The sequence below is a fragment of the Emydura macquarii genome, unplaced genomic scaffold (assembly GCF_026122565.2).
Source record: "Emydura macquarii macquarii isolate MOO-44397 ecotype Brisbane River unplaced genomic scaffold, CSIRO-AGI_Emac_v2 contig_2422, whole genome shotgun sequence".
Lineage (NCBI taxonomy): Eukaryota > Metazoa > Chordata > Testudines > Chelidae > Emydura > Emydura macquarii.
The window spans coordinates 19,428,099-19,452,159 of record NW_027132559.1 but is presented as its reverse complement, the minus strand read 5'-3'; the positions used below and the strand labels follow the sequence as shown (position 1 = coordinate 19,452,159).

At 44.2% G+C, this 24,061-nt stretch overlaps 1 protein-coding gene across 2 annotated transcripts in view; it reads right to left on the bottom strand.

Annotated features, from left to right (window-relative positions):
• IGF2BP3 (insulin like growth factor 2 mRNA binding protein 3) overlaps nucleotides 1–24,061 on the bottom strand; it is a 161,885-nt gene that overhangs the window by 16,636 nt on the left and 121,188 nt on the right. For both annotated transcript variants that reach the window (XM_067562069.1, XM_067562068.1), the window contains one exon: nucleotides 5,557–5,676. In XM_067562069.1, the coding sequence (XP_067418170.1) occupies nucleotides 5,557–5,676 (120 nt within the window). The remainder of the gene's footprint in view (nucleotides 1–5,556; nucleotides 5,677–24,061) is intronic.

The following is a 24,061-nucleotide window of genomic DNA, read 5'->3' as shown; positions in this document are numbered from 1 at the left end:
ACGAAAAACAGACTAATCCCCATACATTCCCGCCAACAACATCATGTACATTCAATATATTCTTGAAATCCCTTTTTATGGTTAAATATTTTACTGGTTCTACAAACTTCAGCACAAGCACAAAAGTAGATTTTATACCGATTCTAATATATTTACATGCACACCATCCTGTATGTACCTCAAACAGGTCCAGAAAGACACATACAGAGGGATATCCCAAACCTTGAACACAAAAAATCTGATTTCTAGTTCAGCCATCTAAAAATTAATTAAGCGTTCCTTAAACTCTTAGAGAAGAGGTTGAACAGGTTGTTTAGTAATTCAGAACATATTACTTTGCTCAAATATTAGAACAAAGATTTTAAGGGAAGCATATATTAAACATAAAGGATGTTACTATTCAGAAGTTTTAAGTGGGGCAATAAATTGAGCCAGTTGTTATAGTGTGTGTTTCTATAAAAATAAAGAAAAAACTGGGCTCCAGGTAGTACATCATGACCAAGATGTATGCAGCAGGATTCCTCAATCATTTTTTTAAATATGCAAATGTTCACCTTCTGGTGCAAGCCTCTCTTGCGTCTGCAAATTTTAGTGAGCTCCCCACTCTTCCCTGACTCATGCTTCCCAGCTTAGGGATGTCCAGTCCGTGCTCTTCCAAAGTCTGGTGCCTGTTCTGCAGTGCTCTCTAAACAAGACTGGCCCCTGCTTCTGGATGTATCCCAACCGACTGGTTGCAGGCACACCCTTACATACTTCACAGCTGTCTGGCTTCCACATGGAAAGTGGTAACAAGTAAATTGAGAACAAGAGAGATTTGGTTGATTTATGTGACAATGAGAATTTGTGGCAAGTGAAGAGCAGAAATCCAGCTGCAACCAATCTGCACTTTAAAACAGATATACTACCAATAGTTGGCCAAAACCTCCGCCCTTACACAGAAGCTATGAATATTGGCTACATATAGTGGAGAACTGCAAGGATCCAGGAGAGGAAGATGACATTACTCACTTTGTACAGTAACAATGGTTCTTTGAGACGTGTGAACCTATGGATGCTCCACTGTAGGGGTGTCTGCGCCCCCATGCTGCTGATTGGAGAACTTTGGTTGCAGTCCGTCCCGCCCGCACACGCGCTGCTCCCCGCCTACCACAAGGCCAGCCAGTGTGTGTGTGCGGGCAATCCCTCCTCAGTTCCTTCTCTACTTCAGAGTCAACTACTAGAACTCCGAAGTAGAGGGGAAGAATGCAGGTCATGGAGCACCTACAGGGGGCACCTCTCGAAAAACCATTGTCACTGCACAAGGTGAGTAACTTAGTCTTCTTCTTCGAGTAGTGTCCTTATGGGCGGCTCAACTGTAGGTGACTCCTGAGCAGTACCTACCATTGGAGACCGGGACTTCAGAGTTTAATTTGATACAGATGATAGTACTGCAGCACCAAATTTGGTGTCTGCAGCCGAATTTCCCAGAATGGCATAGTGTTCTGCAAAGGTGTGCACAGATGCTCAGGTAGCTACTCTGCAGATTTCTGACATAGGAATACCCTTGGAGAAAACAACGGATGAAGAGACCAACCTCATAGAATGTGTGCTTATTGAAGTTGGGGGAGCTACCTTATACAATTGGTAACAGAGCTTAATACAGCCAGACACCCACTTAGAGAGTCTCTGACCTGAGTTCACTGTGGCTTTTGACCTATCTGCAATGGATAGAAAAGACTCAGGGATCTCCTGAAAGCCCTTGTCCTGTCCATATAGAAGGCCAATGATCTTTTCACATTGAGTGTATGCAGAACGGCTTCCCTATTATCCTTATGAGATTTGGGATAAAAGACTAGAAGCTGAATAATTCATGAATTCGATTCATGTGAAATGCACAAGTCACCTTGGGAATGAACTTTGAATGTGGTCTAACTGTGACCTTCTCCAGGAAGAACACAGTAAAAGGGGGATGGCACCATCAAAGCCACTACCTCCTCTATCCTTCTGGCAGAGGTGACGGCGATGAGGAACGCTGTCTTCATGGAAAGGTGAGTTAGTGAACAAGTGGCCATTGGTTCAAATGGTGGTCTAGTCAGTCCCTTTAACACTAGGTTGAGATCCCATTGGGAAGTGGAGAACCTGGATTGTTGGAAGAGGTTTGCTATGCCATTAAGAAGAAATTTCTTTGTAGTCAGGTGGAAGAAGATTGAGTATCCTTCTACTTGCTGGTGGAAGGTTGCAATGGCTACCAGGTGAAACTTCAGTGAACTAACAGAGTCTCCCAATTTCTTTAAGTCAACAGGTAGTGTAAGACAACCAGTAGGGTGGCTGCAGTAAGGGTGACACCCTTGAGCTGGCACCAGATCTGGAACCTCTTCCATTTCTGAAGGGAAGTATGATGAGTAGTTCCCTTTCTACTGTGTAACAGCACCTCCTGTACCTCCTCAGAGCAAGATGTCTCTATGGGCTGGAACCATGAAGGAGCCATGCTTGGAGTTGCAGAATCTGCAAATTGGGATGGAGAGTGCGTCTCTCATTCTGCGACAGGACGTAAGGGAGAATCATCGGTGGACATCATGCCAGCTGTGACAGGTAAAGATAGCACATCTGTCTGGGCCAAGAGGATACAATCAGTATGATGTTTGCTCCTTCTCTTCTTATTTTCAACAGGATCTTCAGTAATAGAAGGAATGGGGGAAAGGTGTAAAAAGAAAGCCCTTGTCCCAACGAAGGAGGAGAGCATCTCCCATGGAGTGTCGTCCAATTCCCACTCTGGAACAAAACTGTGGACATTTCTTGTTCAGTAAGCAGTGAACCCCTGTACCCCATTGTCAGAATATGTCACGTAGTATCACCAACTATCTCCCATTCGTGATCATGTGAGAATTTGTGGCTGAGACTGTCGGCCATGGTGTTGTGTGTTCCCTGTGGGTAGACTGCTAATATAAGGACATTGATTATGGCCTTAAATTGGTCTTTATGGGAGTCTGGAAGCTGTTCAAAAAAGGAACTGAGTTTTGGGTAATTCTGATAGTTGTATTCTGCCAGCAAGGCCTGGTAATTTGCTACATGGAAGTGGAAGTTGGCTAATAAACATGCCTTCCTGACAAACAGCTCCAGACATTACCTGTCTTGGTCATACAGGTTTAAACTGGTGCTGGAAGCCCCTAGAATTAACCCTCATTCACAATGATGGAGTTGGGAGGGGAGTGGGAAAAACAGAAATTCCATGTCCTTTACCAGCACGTAATACTTTTTGTCTGCCCGCTTGCATGTTGGCAGGACAGATGCAGGAATCTGCCATATGACTTTGGCAGGGTCCAGGAGTGCCTCATTAACTGGGAGAGCCACTCTGGGAGAGATGGAAGAGTGTAAAATGTCCACCAATTTGTGGTGAGTCTCAGTCACTTCCTGCAACTGTATCTGCAGGGCTTCTGCCAACCTCTGAGCTAGCTCCTGGAATGATGTAAAGTCATCAGCCATGCATGGTGGAGGGGGGGCATCACCACCTCGTCTGGTGAGGATGATGAGAAATGAGCTTGCGAAGTGTCTTCCTCCTCTGCCTCTGCCCCAACTTCCTCTCCGAAGCCTTCAAAGCCACAGCGGAAGGAGGATGCCTCTTTGCCTTTTGGTGTGCCGTGCTAGGGATCTGGGAGGCTTGCAGTGCCTCTGAGCCTGCCAAGAGTCCCAGTACAGCCATTGAGGGTAGAGGGCTGATGACTGGTACCACAGTTGGCCAAACCACGGAAGCAGAGGGTTGGGTGGATGATACGCCTGGTACCCAGAGTGAAATTGGGTCCCATATGGGGGTAAGAAGAGGGGTGGGAACCCAAGTCCTCTCACTCACTTTCCAACTCCAACAATGAGAAAGGTGGTGTGTGGCAGGGAGATGTTGGTGAGTCCAATGCTCTGGAAGAATTTGGTGCCAGGGCCCTGGTACTGAGCAGGAGTAAGTCTGGTGCATCAGACACCAAAAGATCTGTCACGCACCAGAAATCTGGCGTGCGGATAGCGTCAGTACTGGTGGCGAATGTCAGTAACAAGAGGCTTGCACTGATGGGGTTGGAGATGCGGACCTGGCTGTATGGTCCGTCGGTGCCAGTGCCGACATAGTCTTCCCCGGGGCAGATCTTCTATGCCTTTAAATGCCCCTGCCGCACTGGTACTTCTTTGCCCGTGCCTATCAGATCTTTGGGAAGACTGACTTGCTCTGTTGGCTCAGTACCACGCGTGCCCTGGGTACCCGCATTAGAGAGTTTCGGTGCCGTCGTTACCAAGGATACCGATGGAGCCGGAGATCATTTCTAGTTCAATCAGGGCTCACTGTGGGGGGACACAGACCTTTTCTTAGCAGTCTTAAGTGAGTGGCTCATCTCTTTGGGCTCATCTGCCTCCAAAGTAGAAGGTTGTGGTGAAAGCTCTCGCTGGGACACCGGGGGTTGGAGGGCCAACTCCATGAGAAGGAGTTTGATCCTTAACTCTCTCTTTCCTGGACCTGGGTTTTAGTTGCTGGCACTAGCCACACCTTTATGGACTGCGCTTTTCTCCCTCGCAGCGAATGCACTGCGAGTGCCCATCAGTCACTGGGACAGATTCCTTGCAACTGAGGCACTTTTTGAAGCCTAGAGAGCCAGGCATACCCTTGTCCCAGAGGCACCTCCACACCAGGGCTGGCAGGAGGCAAAACCTTTCTGCTTCCCCTTTTTTTTTCTCTCTTTCTTTTCACATGGCCAACAAAAAACAAATGAGATAAAGGAAAAGACTTCTGGGGAGGCAAAAATTTACAAAACTAAAGGCAGTTAACCATCTGTAAATGGACAGCTCTGAGCTCCGCCTCTAGCCAGGGGCAGTTGAGAAGGAACTGAGGAGGGCATGCTGCGCTGGCTGGCCTTGTGGCAGGCAAGGAGAAGCGGATGTGTGGGCGAGACAGACTGCTACCCAAGTTCTCTGTTCAGCAGCGTGGAGACGCAGACACTCCTACAGTGGACCACTTATAGGGACACTACTCGAAGAAGAAGGAGTCCTTCCATCAAAGTTGCAACCCTGTGGCTGTAGTAGCCTCCACTAATGCGATGACATACGGAGATGGGACAGGGAAAACAGCCAGGGCAGCTGAGTACTAATGGATTCGCCAGCCTCATCCCTCCATGCACTGTGAGATGAGGCCCTGTAGAGCTGTACCCAAGCAGGAGTTCCGTAACTCCTACACAGTCTCCTCAAACTCTGCACTGGGTCTTCTGCATGCAGGGCCCTCTGGGTCCATAGACAGCAGGATCATCAAAGTTACCTTTGGATAAAAACTTCTTACAACAAAGGATGAAGCTAGAGTGCAGATCTGTAAAGTACTCACTGGCATCTACACTTGTGAACAGAGATTAGAGAAGCAACATACTCACAGAAGGAAACAAAAGAACCATGGTCTGTGTAAACTGCGTCTACATTAGTGTTAACCAAAACATCACTCCAACGTCAACACTGGTGGGAAACCAAATAGCACCAGATTCACTGCAATGTTACTTGTGGAAATTTGCTGGAAGTATCATGTGGAACAGAGAAAGTTAGTCAAGTTAATAGTACCTTAATAGATGCGCCTGCAAAACGAGAAAGTTGTTTGATGTGCTGTCCCTGCTTGCCAATAATGGCTCCTACCGCCAAGGCTGGGATGAACAGATGAACAGTTTCAGACTCAGGCTGTTGCTGTGGAGAAAGAAATAACATACCATGAATGTTTTTGAACATTATGAATCAGTCAGGAAAAGAGGTATGGAGCACACATGCATGGAAATGAGAGAAATCTTTGATGCCCTGTGAAGTTGAAATGTTTAATGACCACTTCTTCTGAAAATCATTAAACCCACTATACATGGAAGAACAATTCAACACCAAGATGATTCTTTCAGTCTTAAAAAAAAATAGTTGTGATTTTAACATTTCCAATTTAAAACCATAATGGAGAAATTTTTAAAAGGGATGTTTCATTTTTGCCTATCCACTCTATTTTAGTGTTTTTCCAGATTATGAGTGGGCAGATTAGACTGTTGCAAGTGTGCAAAACTAAATGGACTGATGGTTAAATAAGTGAAATATTTCTAGATTTCCTTTCTGTTTAATTTTAAAGGTAAATTACACTGACCTTGACACACAAATTGCATAACAAACCTTAGAGTTACATACATATTACAGCTTCCTTTGTGTAGCCGTGATCTGGAATGATAAATAACCAACTTTAAAACTGCCAATGAGCCCTCTTGTGTAAGATTATGTAACAGTTGGATTCTTGGCAGCAGTCCCAAAACAAGGTAGTAAATCAAATGCAAAAGTTAAGAGTTTCTAAAAGCGTAAGGACCATACCATCTCACTCATGGGATATCAGACATCATCTGCGGTTTATGTTATATTATTTTTAACCAGATACCCAACAACCTTAAGTACAATAGTTTACAGCAGCGGTTCTCAACCACCACCGGTGGTACTTACCGGAGGGCTGGGTGGTACGCGCGGCGCTGAATCCGCCGCCGCTGGACAAGCCCTCCCACCCACCCTTGCGAAACTCTGTCGCCGAAAATGGGGAAACGGCAGAAGGGTTTCGGCGGCGGGTATTGTTTCCGCCGCGAAACCCCGCTGGAAATCCCTCCCGCCGCTGCCACGAAACCCAGCCGCAAGTTCCCTCCCTTTTTTTTCTCGACTGGTACTCGGGTAGGGTACAGTCGGGTCAAGTGGTACTTGACCTGACTGTACCTGGCCCGAGTGGTACTCGGGGAAAAAAAGGTTGAGAACCGCTGGTTTACAGCATTCATTCTCAGAGAAGATGTTCTTTAGTTATTCACATTTTTGTTCAACGTGAAAAGTTTTTTTTTGCTCATGCCACTACAAACAATAACTATCTTCAGCAATTTCGAGGGCAGGGGTTTTGTGTGAATGGAACATAGATTACTATTCACTTTCACCAGTGTATCCTAATACATCCATTTTTAAAGCTGTTGATTAATTTTCAAAAGCTTTTCATGTAACCTCCTAGAATTAAAGGGTCCATAAATCTCATTTTAAAAACAGGATTTTATTCTAAATACTCATTCCATCCATTTTCAAAATTAATTTCATTAACCCCCATACAATATGATCACCATCAAGCCAGTTTTCACAGATAGCTGCACTCTTTCCAAGTAACCTAGATAAAGCCACCATGGCTGTACCTATATTACAGTACAGATCCAGTGGGAGAGCATCAGTTTAAGTTTCAATAATTCAGCATGTCCAGACTAGCTGTGCTGATTCAGTTTAAACTTTGCTCTGTACTATACTGCTACAGAGGAGCTGCCTTTTGGATTCCTGTCCCACAGTTTTCTACTGTGGATAAAACACAAGCCAACTATAACCTTGGGTAAGATGGGGAGACATCCTTCCAGGCACAGGTCCAAGGACCAGGTAAGAGATATAAAAAGACATATTTAGAATGAAAATAAACTCTGCCAGTTGTTTCCGATAACTATGACAAATAATTAACATGTTTTTCTTCATCTGCACATTGGCAACTGGAATATTAAACTGCTTATTTCAATTTAAATCACCAGTAAGATAAATACATGTAAAATCATGTACTGGAAACTAACTTACTTGCTCTCTCATTACATTAGATCACACAATAGACCTCATGGTAACTCTCTTTTACTCACTCATTAATCTATTAAGCCTTCCAGTAATTTGAAAAGCAATTTGGAGTCACTGCCTTAACTATTCATCTGATCTCATCTTTGGTGAAAACAGGTAGTTCTGAAGCAGTGTCAATTTGTTGAAAGAAATCAGCATTTTTAGTCCTATTCCTGTAAAGAACTTACTCACCTTGCGCAATAACGAGGGTTCTTCAAGGTCTGTCCCTATGGGTGATCTACTGTTAGTGTGCTTGCATCCCTGCACTGCTGATCGGAGAACTTTGGTAGCAGTGTCCATTAGACCCCCATATGCTACCAAATTCACCACCATGAGGCTAGCCAGCAGGCGCAGGCTAACCCCTCCTCAGTTCCTTCTCTATCACATCATCAGAGACAAGAACTCTGAAATAGAGGGGAGGAGGGTGGGTTGTGGAGTACCCATAAGGACACACATCTAGAAGAACCATCGTTACTGCACAAGGTGAGTAACTTCTTCCTCTTTGAGTAGTCCCTATAGGTGCTCCACTGTAGGTGACTCCCGAACAGTGCCCATCACTAGAGGGGCTGGGGCTTCGGAGTAGAGTCAGTTACAGATGACAATACCATGGAGCTGAAGATGGCCCACAGTATTGTCAAGTCATAGCTCTACAGAGTTTTGAGAGGGACAATCTTGAGGAAGGCAATGGATGAGGAGACCGACCTCATGGGGTGCGTGCGAATACCATCTGTGTCATGCTGTGAATCTGATAACATTTGTTTTAATGCAGTTAGGAGACCCATTTGGAGAGTCTCTGGGCTGATATTGCTGAGCCCTTTTATTTCTCCTCAATAGAAAGGAAAGTCTAGGAGACTTCCTAAAAGCCTTTGTCCTATCCAGGTAAAAGGCCAGGCCTCTCAATGCCTAGTGTGTGTAGTATAGCCTCCCTGTTATCACAGTGAGGCTTGGGGTAAAAGGTCGGAAAGTGGTTCATGTGAAAAGGGAAGGTCGACCTTGGGGGTGAACTTCGGGTATGGTCTGAGTGTGACCGTGTCCCAAAGGAATACTGTGTAGGGGGGGATGTGCCATCAGAGCCACTATTTCCCTTATTTTCCACTAGTCAAGGTGATTGGCACCGGGAAGGTCATTTTCACTGACAGGTATGTAAGCAAACAGGTAGCCATGGGTTTGAATGGGAGTCTAGTCAGGCATTTCACCACTAGGTTTATGTCCCATGTGGGGTGGGATGTCAGGGTTGAGGGAAAAGGTTGACTATACCCCTGAAGAATCTTTTTGTGGTTGGGTGTGACAGCAGACTATCCCTCTACTTGTCAATGGAAGGCTGCTATAGCCGCTAGATGAACCCTGAGTGAACAGAGAGTTCTTATTTTTTAGGAGTCAGTACATAGTCTAGAACCTTTGGAAGAGTAGTGGAGGTTGGGGAAATTTATTGGGAATTACACCAAGTCTGAAACCTGGACCACTCTTGCAGGTAAGTATGACGTATTATGGATTTTCCACTGTGTAGTAATCTCTCTCATACTTCTTCCGAGCAGAAGGTTCCTATGTGCTGGAACCAAGATAGAGCCAAGCCTTGAGGCAGAGAACCTCATGTTGGAATGTAGAGCGTCCTTGTTATGTGACAGGAGGTCTGGAGTGGATTGGAGCGAGATCGGCAGGCATGTTTGTGAGTTGTGACAGATAAGGGTACCAACTTAGTCTTGGCCAAGTGGGAGCAATCAATAAACATGTGCTCCTTCTCTTTTTATTTTTAACAGGACTTTTGACAGTAGGGGAAATGGTGGAAAGGAATAGAGAAGGTCCTTGTTCCATGAAAGAAAAAACGTCACCCAGAGAGTGTTGCCCCATCCCTGCTCTGGAGCAGTACTGTGCATGTTCGGATAAGTGGTGAACAGGTCTGTGCTCAGTGTCCCCCATCGCCTGAATAGGTCATGAAGTATTGCTGGGTTTATCTCCCATTTGTGGTCATGGGGGAAGGTGACTCTGCTATTGAGTTTTCTGTGCCCGGAAGATAGGCTGCTGATCGTGTAATGTGGGAGATGCATCAGTTCCATACCTTCAGTGCTTCTGCGCAGAGGGAAAGCAACCTGGCTCCTCCCTGTCTATTTATGTAATACATACATGCTGCTGTCTGTTAGAACGCTTATGTGTGTTGCCCTTGATCAGCGAGAAGAAATGGACGCATGCATTCCTGATTGACTTGAACTCGCAGAGGTTGATCTGGAGGGATATCTTCATGGATGACCATTTGTCCCGTGTTATAAGGTCATTTAGATGTGTACCCCTTCCTATGGAGGTGTGTTGGTGGTGAGAAGTAATGGGGAAGTTTGAGAAAAGGGGATCCCATTGTGGCAAACATTTGCTGAATTTTTCCATGGTCTAGGGAGTTTTTGACCTTGGTGGGTAGTGACAGAGGTTTGTCTAGTCTGTCTCTGTTTGGTCTGTAGACAGAGCTGAGCCACATCTGGAGACACTGCACGTGAAGCCTGGCATAAGGTATCACTGCTGTGCCAGCTGCCATATGTCCCAAAAGTTGGAAGCAGCATCTGATATTTCAGGGGGCTGTTTTGCATTGTCTATGAGTGTGGCCACGACGAGGAACCTGTACTGGGGTAAGAGCACTTTGGCCTGTAACGAGTTGAGATTGGTCTCTATGAATTCCAGGCATTGTACCAGTGTGAGGGTTGATTTCTGGGCATTGATCTGTAGGCCCAGTTCTGTGAACAAGGCTATTGAGGTTCTGGTAACCCGGTGAGCCTTGCTGAAGGAGCGGGCTTCTGAGGAGGCAATCATCCAGGTAGGAGTAGATCATGATCTCCTAGGAATGTAGGTGAGTGGCCACTACTGAGAGAACCTCGGAGAACACCCTGGGAGCCCATCGTAGCCCGAAGGGGAGTACTCTATACTGGTAGTGGCCTTGCCCTATGGTAAATCTGAGGAACTGTCTGTGGGATGGTAGGATTGAAATAGGGGAAATAGGCGTCCTGAAGGTAGAGGGCCAAAACTGGTCTCCTTGTTCCAATGCTGGAATAATCATTGCTAGAGTGACCATCTTGAACTTCTGAGCTTTAGCAAACTTGTTGAGTGCTCTGAGGTCTAGTATGGGCCTCCAACCTCCCTTCTTCTTGGGTATTTGGAAATAGCGAAAGTAAAGACCTTTGTCTCATAGATGTTGAGGTACTGGTTCAATGGCTCCTAAATGGAGGAGATCTATTTCTTGTCATACTAAACTCTTGTCAGAAGGGTCCCTGAAGAGGGACGGGGAAGGCTGTTGTGGAGGGAGGAAGGGAGAAAGGTAAAGTGGATGAAATACCCTTTGCAAATGATTTCCAAGACCCATCAGTCTGATGTTACGCATTTCCAGGTGCTGGGGAATGTGGTAAGGTGGGAGCTAAATGGGTAGGATAGGTTGGTCAGCTATAGCAAAGGAGAGAAGGGGTCCATCAACACCTCAACCAACATCTCAACACATTTTGAGGTGTATGGTTGCGACATGGAAGTCTGTGGACCTAACGGTTTGCATCTGGAGAACCTAGATTTCTCTTTTTGAGGTTCATAAAAGTGTTGAGTCAGGTACTGAGAGGTATGGGATTTATGTTGGTGCTGCAGACTAAATTTGTCCAAGTGTATAGATTTCTAATGAGTTGGCTCTGGAATCCTGAAGGGTATAGAGGGACATGTCAGTCTTTTCAGCAAACAACTTGGTGCCTTCAAAGGGAAGGTCTTTGACAGTTGTGTGCACCTCCATAGGGAAGCCTGAAAGGTGTAACCATGATGGATAAACATTGCCGTGGAGATGGACTGGAGCACTGTGTTGGCTGCATCAATGGCTGACTGAAGTGTTATCTTGGCTACTAGCTGTCCTTCATGGATGACAGCTCAGCACTGGTCACACTGTGACTCTGGGAGCTCATCCATAAAGCTGTTGAGTTTCGAATAGTTAACATAGTCAGACTTGGCCATTAAGGCTTGATTATTTGCAATTTGAAACTGCAAAGTGGCAGAGGAGTAGGCCTTCCTCTCAAAGAGGTCCAAGCGCTTCCAATCCCTATCACAGGGGATGGATCTCTTATGGTGCTGGCAGCCTCAGGAGTTTACCGTGTCCACAACAATATAGTTGGAGGGAGGGTAGAGAAAAAATTCTGTCTCCCTATCCAGGATGTAATATTTTTTATTGTCCCATTTACAAGTAGGCATCACCGATGCTAGGGTTTGCCATATAGTTTTTGTGGGGTCCAGGAGAGCCTCATTGACGGTGAGTGCTATTTTGGAGTATGAGGAGGAGGGTGGGATGTCAAGGAGTTTGTGGTGATTGTCTTTGACTTCCTCCAGGGGTATCTGAAGTGGGTCTGCAATCCTTCTTTCCAAATCCTGGAAGAGCTGGAAATCATTGACTAGGGATAGTGGTGGGGGCATGACTGCCTCATCTGGGAAGGAGGAATATATGTTGGTTCTCAGAATAACCTCTTCCTCCAATCTGCCCTCTTGTTCCTCCATAATTTCCTCTGGAGGTTCCAAGGTTCTGGATGCCGCAGCCAAAGGAGAACGTCTCGGGGGCTCTCAGGTGAGGCTGAAAGCCCAAGAAATGTCGGGGTGATATACCTCCCAGGGATTCCAGTATTGCCACTGGGTGGTGAAATAGAGCCCAGTGGTGGTGCCCATGGCTGGCTGTATCATGGTGGTGGTGGGGCAGGTTGAGGGTATACCCAAGGATAGCAGGCATCATAGGGAGCATGGGAGGAGTAGTAGGAAATGACTGCCTCTGGCTCGCTATCTGATTCTCCACGAGTAAGTGGAGATGCTTGGCAGGGTACCCGTGAAGACTCCTGCCCTTGGGGAAGACCCGGTACTGAAGTCCTGGTGCTGAGAAGAGGAGACTCTGGTATATCAGATACCCTGAGTTCTCTTGTGTGCTGGAATTCCAGCGGTGCCCACTGACCTGGTGCTGTTGGCGGTGTGGAGGGAGTCAGGGATCTTGGCTGTACCAAATGCTCTGTTGCTGGATGGGGCACTGATAATGGTGCTGAGGGTACAGTGTGTACTGGCAGCATCTTCTTATTGGACTGCTCTCTGCTCCTATATTTTCCATGGGTGCCATTGCTCAGTGCCTGTGCCCATCAGATCCCTAGGCATGGCAACAGTACCTGTTGTTCCAGCTTGATGTGTCTCGATGCCGATGATACTGAGCATCCCAAAGATCTTTTATGGCTAGCTTGGGACTCACTCTGGGGACTCACTGCTCTCTTTTTTGATGGCTTACGAGAGGTGTCCCCGGCTGATTCCTTCGACCCACAGTCCTCGGATGTTAAGGCCTGTGGGGAAGACCCCCGTCTTCTGGGTGACTCATGGCACCGATTCGGGCAAGGTTGGAGGGCTGCCTCCATGAAGATGATCTTCATTCTCAACTCCCTGTACTTTCGAGACCTGGGTCTGAGTTGTTGACAGAGACCACAGGTCTGCGAAATGTGGTCTTTCCCGAGGCAGTGTATGCAGCAAAGAGTGTTTGTCTGCCACAGGGATAGCTTCCTTGCGAGAGAGGCACTTCCTGAAGCCTGGTGAACCGGGCATACCACGTTGGGGGAATAGATCCCTGATGGAAGGGGAGGGAGGGAATTAAATTTGTTTTTTTTTTTTTAAGAGGAAAAAACAGCTAAGACTTAGGAGACTAACTATTAAAAATGCTAAAGAAGCTAATGATCACAAACAGACTGCTAATGGCTCCGTCTCTAGCTGGGGCAGTTGAGAAGAAACTGACAGGGGTTGGCCCACGTGCGCTTGTGACAGGGTAGGAAGGGAGACAGCGCATGTGTGAGCCTAACTGCAGTGCAGAGACACAAGCCCCCCTACAATGGAGTACCCATAGGGACACTACCCTGAGAAGTAGTGCTTTAATTGGGCTCAATTTAGCAGCAATCCTTCCTTTCCAACCCAAAGCCCACACCTCGTTTCAACTACTGCCTTCTCCCCGTTCTCTGGTCTCTTCGATTACCAACCTGGCTTCGCTCCAGTCCATCCAAAATGCCACTGCCAAAATAATCTCTCCCATGAGTTGTTTCAAAAACTCGCTTCCAGCACTCTTTTGAGTGACTTCATTGGCACGGCACCGTGCTGCAAATCAAATGCAAATTTCTTGATGTTGCTTTAAAGATCCTCCATCATGCAGCCCCTACCTACATCTCTGACCTTGTCTCCTAAGCCTGGGGTTCTCAAACTTGTTTTTATGGGACCCCCTTTTGAAAATATTTCAGGCGGATGACCACCTCTCCCCACCCCCTATGCCATGCCACTCTTACTACTGAGCTGCTGCTGGGGGCGGCAATGCCTTCAGAGCACCTAGTCAGCTGCTGCTGCTCTCCAGTCACCAACCTCTGCAGGGTTCTGGCTGTCAGCCATGCATGGCATGCGCAGGGACTGACAGCTTGCGACCTTCCCTCTCCTCCCCTCCCCCCCCATAATAACCTTGTGACCACTTGAGGGGTCCCAACCCCCAGTTTGAGAACCCTGTCCTAAGCACTTCCCTCATCCTCCCTGCCTTGCCAGTGAAACCAACTTAATTCCTTTCTTTAATAACTATTTCCACGTTGCATTGCCCCTATGCCTGACACGCTGTCCCTCCTGAAATATGCTTTCCAAGCCACTTCCCTAGCTAAATCCAATTCAATACTAAAACCTCACTTCTGCCATCTCACCTACGGTAAGTAAGGATTGGCAACAAAAAGAACAAAAGTAAATGAATGATCACGATAACTACATGCCTTACTGAGTAATAGTGTCAGCTAACTGCCACATCTTGTCATATCTCTCTCCTCCTCTTCCCTCTGCATTCAGATCAGTTTAAAACCCTCATTTGTCTCATGTTAAATTTAGGCTGAATTCTTTTTAAAGCCGGGACCAGTTTTTTTTTTTTTTTTTTTTAACTTGTTTTGTCAGGCACCCTAGAATATATATGGGTGCTTGACAAATAATGATAAGATCTAGGGGAGACGTCTGTATGAGTGATATTCTAATTTATCAGCATTTTCAAATTCTACTCTGCAGTTATGTAAAAAGACATTTCCCCATTACCATCGGGCATTGTATTTGAGAGAAACATTCCCATTTCATTACTTCTAACCAGTATTTTTTATCTACAACATAAATAAGTTAAGAAGTTGGTGATGGTGGTGGTGGTTTTGTTTGTTTTAAGCACAGACGTCAAAATGACGGCTTTTTCTTTCTCCCCTGACTGTAGCAGACGTAAGTGGGAAACGTAAGACTCAAACTGCATTTTTAGTACTTCCCCACACCACAAATGTTTATTGGAAGACTATCCTCCATTGGAAATGCATGAGAGCACAGTGTGATGACTAAGCCCACCCAACACCGTACCTGTGCAAATTACTGGAATTCTTGGACAATCTTTCAAATTAAACACTTAATCATCAATCTCCTCAGTGCCATGACACTTAGTCATGCTGCTTTTCAGGAACCTCTAGCCTGGAGACAGTATCACAATTAAATTCCTACTCTTACAAATACACCATGAGAATAAAATGCAGTGAAATCATTCTCCACTGTATGCAGTCTAAGATTCAATGTCCCCTCCCTTCGTAACTAAAAGGCCAGAAAAGCTTTAGCCTAAGTTTCAGCCTACTACAATGCCCCCAAATTATCCAAAGAGTCTTGCACCAGAAATGGGGGGCACATCTATTTCTAAGGTAAAAAAGGCCAAAACATCTTTGTGTATTTATATCAAAAGAGCAAAGAGAGTTCAATAATTTCCTTTGCAGTTTACCTTTCAACGAGGAGCTGTTCCCAACTTTAGTAGAGAGAGATTCAAGACCACAAAGATTATGTGTTTTTAGGCAAGTCTACAGCACTTCTAACAGCAGAAGGATCATTGCAAAGCATGCACATGTACATGCACTGGGAAGTCATCGCTCCACAGAGCTCCCAGGCTCTTCAACAGGAGGCCAGTGAGCCACTCCTCCACACCAGATCTCCAGGGGATATAGCTACCAGGTAAGGACCATTTCCATCCACAGCATCTTCAGGAGTAGGCAGCAAGGAGTGGCTCAGCAATGTTCCAGCCACTGCTGAATTTTAGGGCCCACTAACCCCTGCACAGATGGAAAGTTCTGGGCCCTAGGTAAGCTGCTTGCGTCAATTCTTGTTGTCTAGGCCTTAGGTACTGGTCTACCAATTCCCCACCTCCCCAGAATATGGATGAGAAGAGGGGTAGCTACCTCCTCCCCTAAAAATTTAGTAGGGGTAGTAGTGACCTGCCCCCATGAAAACTTCAAAAATGAGAAGGCTCTAGGTGGGCAGACCTGGGGACAAGGCAAGAAGGAAACTGGGGGAAAAACACTGTGAGAATAGAGAAGGGAAAAATAATAGGCCCAAAGCCACAAAGACTGGTCAGATTCCCTGCAAATATGAGGTGGCAGGACATGGTTCTGATTTCAGGTTTTGTCTGATTTGTATGTATATAATGCAGTTTCATTTCCTACCTCTTCCTCCAATGTGATGTATCAAAGTCACACATACCACCAGCAGCCACCCATCTTTGATTAAGAAGCGTGAAGTATTTTTGCCATTTCTGTTCCTCTTACTAACTTCAGCATTTCAGTGTTACTCACAACCTTGTTGTGAAACCTCCTGAGACATTTGTGAGAAGAATTTTTATTTACCAACATCTCATGAGCTCATATGTCCCCTGAATACTGTGAAGCTGACAAGTCTATTTCAACATTCAGGTTTCAATTTATATATTTTAAGACCTAATCCAGCAACCACTTAAGTATATGAGATTTTTGCCATACTGTCATGGGTAAGGAATTGGACCGTCCTTGCATTCTACCTATATTACATATCTCTGATATATGGTTTATTTACCCTAAATGTGCTGTAGCATAGTTACCTCAGGATGAGCATCTATTTCAAAATCAGACTCACATTACCCACTCACAGCCAGTGTCAGTTTTTAGTTGTGAGGGAAATAGTTCAAAACTATTTTAAGACGGCCTGAAACAGACAGACAGCCAATGTGTTTGGCTCCAACCTAGTATAATCTTTTAAAAAAAATCTACTGAGCAAATTCACTTAAAGGAACAGAATCTGTGCAGTAGGCACTATATAAAACCATGATCTGCAGTGTCCCTAGCCTCTATTTGACAGAAGCTGCGAATGCGCGACAGGGGATGGATCATTCAATGATTACCTCTTCTGGTCATTCCCTCTGAAGCACGGGGGATTGGCCACTGTCGGTAGACAGGATACTGGCCTAGATGGACCATTGGTCTGATCCAATATGGCCATTCTTATGTACATTAAAAATTTCTTCTCTGCCATTTCCATCCCCCTCCCCACAATCACTTTCACTAAGGGAAAGCAGATTTATATTTTTCAACAGAAATGACTCACCTGGTCTTCAGAATGCTCTAAACTTCATCAGAAAGTGATTAACTGCTTTATTCAACCCTACCAGACCCAAAGCTGAAATTTAAATCAGACTTTTTCAATGCACTTTGAAAAATTACATTGTCCTACAACTATAGTAAATGCTTTCATTTATTAAATAATACAAGTTTGCAGCAAGGGGAAACAAATATTAAGCCTAGTATCCTGGAAGTTAATCCAGTAAGAGTCAGTGTATTAATATAAAATAAGTATTTTTGACATTTTGACATTGGTGAAAGAAGTCTGAGTGTATTACTCTTCCCCAATACCAAACATTTAATGTTAAATCCTTCATTGGAAACAAGAGGCTCATTAAGAAAAGCTTATTTAAGATTTTGCTATATAGGCCCAATGTGCCATCCACTGCGTTTTACAACATCTTTGCAAATACCTCCTGGGTCATCATTTAGTATATTAGATAGAGTGATGAAGCCAATGGAAACTAACAAGCTAGAACCTAAGTCTGCTGTCCCCCAGCTTTCAAGTTTATATGCTTTATGTTTATATTCAAGTGATTTATGTTTTATCCTCCAATTCTAAAACCATCTGCTAGTATTCTCTAACTTCAGGGTAGGAACCAAAGGCATAAAACTGATTAAACAAGTTTTCATTGTTAATGCCACCAAGAAAAAAAAAATCAAAGTAGGAATGCTGTTCACCTCTAACTTCACAGAAGTTAGAAGTCCCCAACTCTGCACAGAAGCCCCCACTCTGGAGACAAAATCTTAGTGCGCACCCCAACCTGATATGCAAGTCCGGGAGATTGGGGGGGGGGGGGAGAAGGATTCTTAGTAGCACTCAGACCTCCCCAAAGCTTGGTAGTGTTCCTACTGGAGTTAAGTTGAACTACATTCTAGCATGCCACTGAGTTATTCTAGATGAGATGTCTAGAGACTTCAATACCTATAAAGACAACACCTCCTGCCACGCTGACAAACCTACTTAAGTGTGTCTGAGATCACCACATGGATGAAAATAGCTGTCTCACTCTTAATCCACATAATACAGAAGTAATGCTTTTAGGATGAGGGAAACACTCAAGGAGTTAACTGGGACATGAACTTTGTCCTTTGTTGAGAGAAGCTGCTATTCTAATCACTAAGGTGGTACAGAGTCTTTGGGTTTAATTGGATGACCCATTGCTTCCGACCACACAGGAACCCACTACAGGTAAGAATGGCCTTTTTCCACAATCTGGCTGGCCAGGGTATTGCATTTCATCTAGCCAACAAGCACACAATCCATCTCCAGGATAGATTATTGTAACTTAATACCTGGCACTGATAGGCACATTGAAACCAACCTGAACACTATACAGCAGTCGGTTTTAAGAAAAGGGAAAAATCACACCAGTGCTCTACTCACTCCACGGCCTCATTTTGACTCCAGATCTTGGCCCTAAGCTTTAAAGCCCTTAATGGACTAGAGCCTGATTATCTTAAAAGGCATCCTCTATTGCTGCAAACCACCAAAAGACTTGCACCCATCAGGAATGCTGCTAATAGAGCCCAGAGTGTAATTCTCACAAGCAAAGGAGGAATAGTCACAGAATCATAAAAATGTAGAGCTGGGCCTCCCACGCTGAGGTAGGGCTGAATAAACCTAGACCATCCCTTCTTAAAAACCTCCTACAATAGGGATTCCACGCCTCCTTTGGTAAACTATCCCAGTACTTAACTGTACTTCGAGTTAGAAATTTTTTCCTAATACCTAATTTAAATCTTCCTTGTTGTAGATTAAGCAGATTACTTCTTGCCCTAACTTCAGTGGACATGGGGAACAACTGATCATCATCCACTTCTTTTTAAACAGTCCTGAAATCCCCTCTCAGTCTTCTCTTCTCAATATTAGACATGTCCAGTTTTTGTAAACCTTTCCCGATAGGTCAGGTTTTCTAAATCTTTTATCATTTTTGTTGCTCTCCTCTGGACTTTCTCTGTATATTTCCTAGAGTGTGGCATCTAGAACTAGACAAAATACTCCAACTGAGACTTCACCAGTGCAGAGCAGAGTGGGATAATTGCCTTGTGTCTTACATATGACACTCCTGTTAATACATCCCAGGATTATATTTGCTTTATTTGCAACTGTATAACATTGTTGGTTAATATTTAATGTGTGATCCACTATAGCCTCCAGATCCTTTTCGGCAGTACCACTGCCTAGCTAATTAGTCCCCATTTTGTAGTTGTGCATTTGATTTTTCCTTCATTAAGTGCAGCACTTTGCATTTGTCTTTACTGAACTTCATCTTGTTGATTTCAACCCAATTCTACAATTTGTTAAAGCCCTTTTGAATTCCAATTGCATCCTCCAGTGCTTGCGACCCACCCAGCTTGCTGCCAACCATAAATTTTATAAGCACACTCTCTACTCCATCATCCAAATCATTAATAAAATATTTGATAGTACTGAACCTAAGACAGACCCCCTGCAGTAACCCACTAAATATGTCCTCCTCTGCATTAACTCTGCTCCCCTGTTCTTTAGCAGCAGCAAAAAAACAGGTTCTGATCAGTCTCTGGAAACATCCCAAGAGGTCACTTATTCCACCAAGTTTTAAAATAGCAAGAATGTTTCTTAAAAAGTTGGGGCCAGCTCAGAAGTATTGTGGCAATATCTGCACCGAGTGGGATATGTTCTGGGTTCAATTCCTAGTTTCTGGCTTTAAGCCAGAAGGGGCTGAGTGCACAGTAGAGGCAATCACTGCGCAGCTTAAAGAATGATGTTCATGGGCTCTGGGGAACGAGTCCCATCTAGTCCTTAGTTTAGAGGATGCTGAAGCTGGCAGTTACAGGGTGCCGTAGGATTTAGGGGACCTTCAGGAAAATAAGGTTTTATTCCAATTAAGTTTCCTCCCTCTCACAAAGTTTCTTAGACTCAATTAAGCCTAAAAATGTCCTTTCTTGCTCCAAAGTAACAGAACCTCAAACAGATATTTGAGCAAACTGATTCAAAGTTGCATTGAGGAAGCAGTCATCCTTTTTGTTTAAGAACTGTCAGAGTCTATGTTTAGTCAGTTATGCCTAGAAACATTGTAGCAGCCTTAAAATTTGTTCAAAACAGATACCAAGAATAGTTCCAGAGACTCCAACACATCAGTGAAAAAACAAGCAGCTAACTTGCCAGCTCTCTGTTGTTCACTGTGGCAGTTTCACTCTTCTCCATTACACTGTCTGCCAGTCCTTCTCCCCTAGTGTCTGAGCATATCTGGAAACAATATTTCCTGTCACTCATTCACCAGGAGCACTGCCAATTCAGCATGGAAAAAGTCAGAAGCATGGCAGGGGTAAGAGACTTTTGGACTGCTGAGCAAGCCATCCATTTGGCTCCAAGAGGTAGACTGATCAGGCAGGGTGGAGCAGGATGCAGCAGGGTGGAACAAATTCTTCTTACATGTTGTAAGGTGTCAACAGCAGTATGAGGGAACTTAGAAAAAAGATGTTGAGGAAACCTAGACACTGAACCTACAGCCTTGGAAAATCCAGTTTAATCATTTGGAATCAATCACTAAAGTCAATTCTTTCATCCTCACACAAATCCACCGAGAGTGCTCGTTTGCTTTGGCTCTTTCTGGAGTTAATCAAGAGTGGTCTCCACTGCACTGATGCCCAACTGAGCGGTGAACAAGGCTAGTTCTCTCCACAAGTTCCTCTGAAGTCCCGATCCTTTTGGGTGTAGGACGACTCCTCACAACAGTACCTACTGTTTACTAAGCTACCCAAAATGATCAGAGTAATCCAACTCCAAAGAATTATAGTGAACGAAATGAATGGGTGCATAACCACACACAACCTTGCACTCTTTAGAGACGCTGCTTTTAAACACACTATTGTAGGAACTAATCTCTTAACATCTAGATCTCAAAAGGCCAAACTCCAAGTAAGATTTGACATGAAAGTTGCTGGAGGCATTGAAACAGTTTACTTTTCTTCCCCCTTACCCAGGCCCAAAACCTGGGGCTATTTTCTAGATCCTTCATCAATTTTTCATTTTAAAAAGTTTCTTTTCTCAAAGAGAAGCAGTGCAGCAAGTATTTCCTCACACACACAGAAGCGAGACAGGAGACCCCTTCCTGTTTGATACCTCAGAGCTCTTCTCCTATGAAGAGAAGAGGGTGTATGTGGGGAGAATATGGGAGGACCTCTCAATCACCACCTCCACTGCAGAGAAGTAAAATAGTTACACAAAACCCTCTCCAAGTCTCCCACACTGTAGTAGAGGAGCGGAGTAAAGGAAGGCACAACCTAGCAGCCTGAATCACTAAAGAGAGCTCTGAGGTGAGAAGGCCTTCAAGCCCAGCACTTACTTTCTTTCAGAGATGGACCTTTTCTTTTTTTTTTTTTTTTAAATACTGGGGGTCTGTAGGCATAATTTTGAATTGAACCATGTAACCTGCAATGTAAATGTGCAATTACAACATAAAGAATAAAGAACTACACATTTGTATGGATTTCACAAGCTACAAGTAAGCAAGAGGATACTTGTACAGAAAATAGTCTCTATAGATGTGCTAGCATACTAAGAACAGCAATCACACCTCTGCTATCAAACAACAGAGTGTATCACTTAGAGTAACCTATGTGGGTGGGAGAAGAGTTGACTTTGCTTCAAACCTCCTCTTTAAGGGGAAAAAAAAGGTTTTCTTTTCTCCTTTTCTTCCACAAGGCTACAACTCGCAGGTTACAATCACAGAGATTCTACAATAAAATACTAAGTCAGAATCATACTCTTCTGTCAGGTTTAAGGACAAACAAACACTTTTCCAGTTTTGAAAAATGCTACTTAAAAAAAAAATTTGCTCTAATACTATTGAATTTTGCCTAAGCCATAGAATGATACTAGAAGTTGAAGGCAAATGATTAGCTAATCTAATATGGGGAAATTATAACACTCCTTTTTTTAACAAAACTCCATCAACAAATGTATTTAGGCCACTAGCAAAATTCAGATTCTTAGCACTCCAGGTGAAGTTACGAAGGAATTATTTAGAGCAGGTTTAGACGACAGTGGTGAAAGCTTTCAGGTCAAGATGTTACAAGTACAACGGAAAGTGCATCTATAAGTTTAAGCATACAAATGTTTAACTACAAAATACTATAAATGGTCCAGCTTAAGCACTATAATTATTTCATTGAATCAATGTATTTAATGGGGCTACTAAAGTTTTGGTTTTTTAATGTTTTAAAAAAAAGTCTTCAGCTTTTCATGAAGATTAACTTGCATTCTCAAAAAGAAGAGACAAGCATATGCAAACCTTTCCCAAGATTCATACAACAGAAGCTACAAGCAAATCTATCTTTGCATCACTAGAACAGCTTTGAGTTGTACAATAGTGAGTGTGAGTCAGTTATTTATTTTTTAAAAGAAAACATATCCAACACTTAATTTTCCAGGAAATCCTTCACCACAGAGGTGTGTGTAAAAGAAAAACTAAGTAAATCTTTCTTTCCTCTTCATGCAAATCTCAAGTCTCCTCTGACAGACACAGTGAATGATTTTTTCCTGAATGACTGTGGGCAGTTGAACACAAAATCTATGTACAAATCACATTAAATTTTCAACATTTATAGGCAAAGTTAAGGACAAGACTTAAGGTATAAATAGGGAAGAAAGTTTTCAAGACCTAAGAGTAGCTGGACAGGACAGATTGATGAAAAATAGAAATAAACGCCACTGTTGCTTGGTATGGCAGTTACCCACCACACACTGATCAGAAAATCACTCGCACTATCAATGGATTGGCACCATTTTAAGAATCATTATCTTTTAACATCCTTAGAGCACAAGTGTATTTGTGCTATGTTCATTCCACAAACCCCAAAATGTTTCAACTACAACAACAGTTGATCTCTCCCACTTTATCCTCTCACAAAAGACCAGTACTGGATCTAGGATCTTGCAGTTGGTCCTGGGTTCACATTCCTGAAGCATTCTGAGGTTGTTGCTTGTGCCTTCAGAATGAGCCTTGATGTTAGTGGGAGAGATACACCAGTTGGTAACAGCGAGATACATTGTGTTATCCATTTTGATACCCTTTCAGATGAGATGACTTGCCCTTTAGAACACCTGTCTATGACTAGCAATAGACAGGGCAACAGTCTGAGTGGCTTAGTCCTTGATACCTCACACGTGTGTAATTTCTTTTTTTCTGGTGTCAAGTATGACTTTGGGAAGATGATGGGCAGGTTGAATGGTTTTAATGAAATTTGGAGACCACCTTAGGAAGGAACATTGGGTGAGGTCTCAGCATCACCTTGTCCCTATGAAGTGTCCTATAGGGAGGATCTGCCATAAGCACCTACATCTCACTCTTTCGGCTAAAGTGATAGGAAGACTGACTGAAGAGTGAGGAGGAGTACTCAGCATTCAGGGACGAGTTTAAATGGAAGCTCCATGAGCCTCGGGAGGACTATATTGAGGTCCCAGGCAAAGGTAGGTTCTCTAACCTTCGAAACTGTTGGGTGAGAAAAAGACCAAACATGACTGCACAGGCTGGCGAGCTGAAATCAGTGTCAGACGGACCTTAAATGAATAAAAGGCTGGCCTGATTTACATGCAATAAGTAGTCTTGGATGTTTGGTATCAGGACCTGTCCAGACCATGCTGGGCCGCCCATCTGAAGAACCTTTTCAGTTTAGAAGAATGTTTTCCCACCCCAGACCAGGATTTCCTGGATGAGTAGGGAGCAGTCAATGTACATGGTACTCAGCCAGCGAAAACCATCAGGTTCATGGACTCAAGGTCTACATGGAGTGCCTAGTGCTAGGAGATCAAGCCCAGGAGATCTGGGAGATGGACTGATGGCTGAATGGACATCTGTAATAGGTCTCAGCCAAAATTCCCTTAGTTCATGTGGAGCTATGAGAATGATTGTGGCTTTGTTCCTTTTGGTCTTAGAAATCATCCTGGGAAAGACAAAGAGAAGGCCTCTGTTCCACTGCAGTAGAAAGGCATCCAGCGAAGACCCTTGATTCAGGCCTCTCTGGAGCAAAGG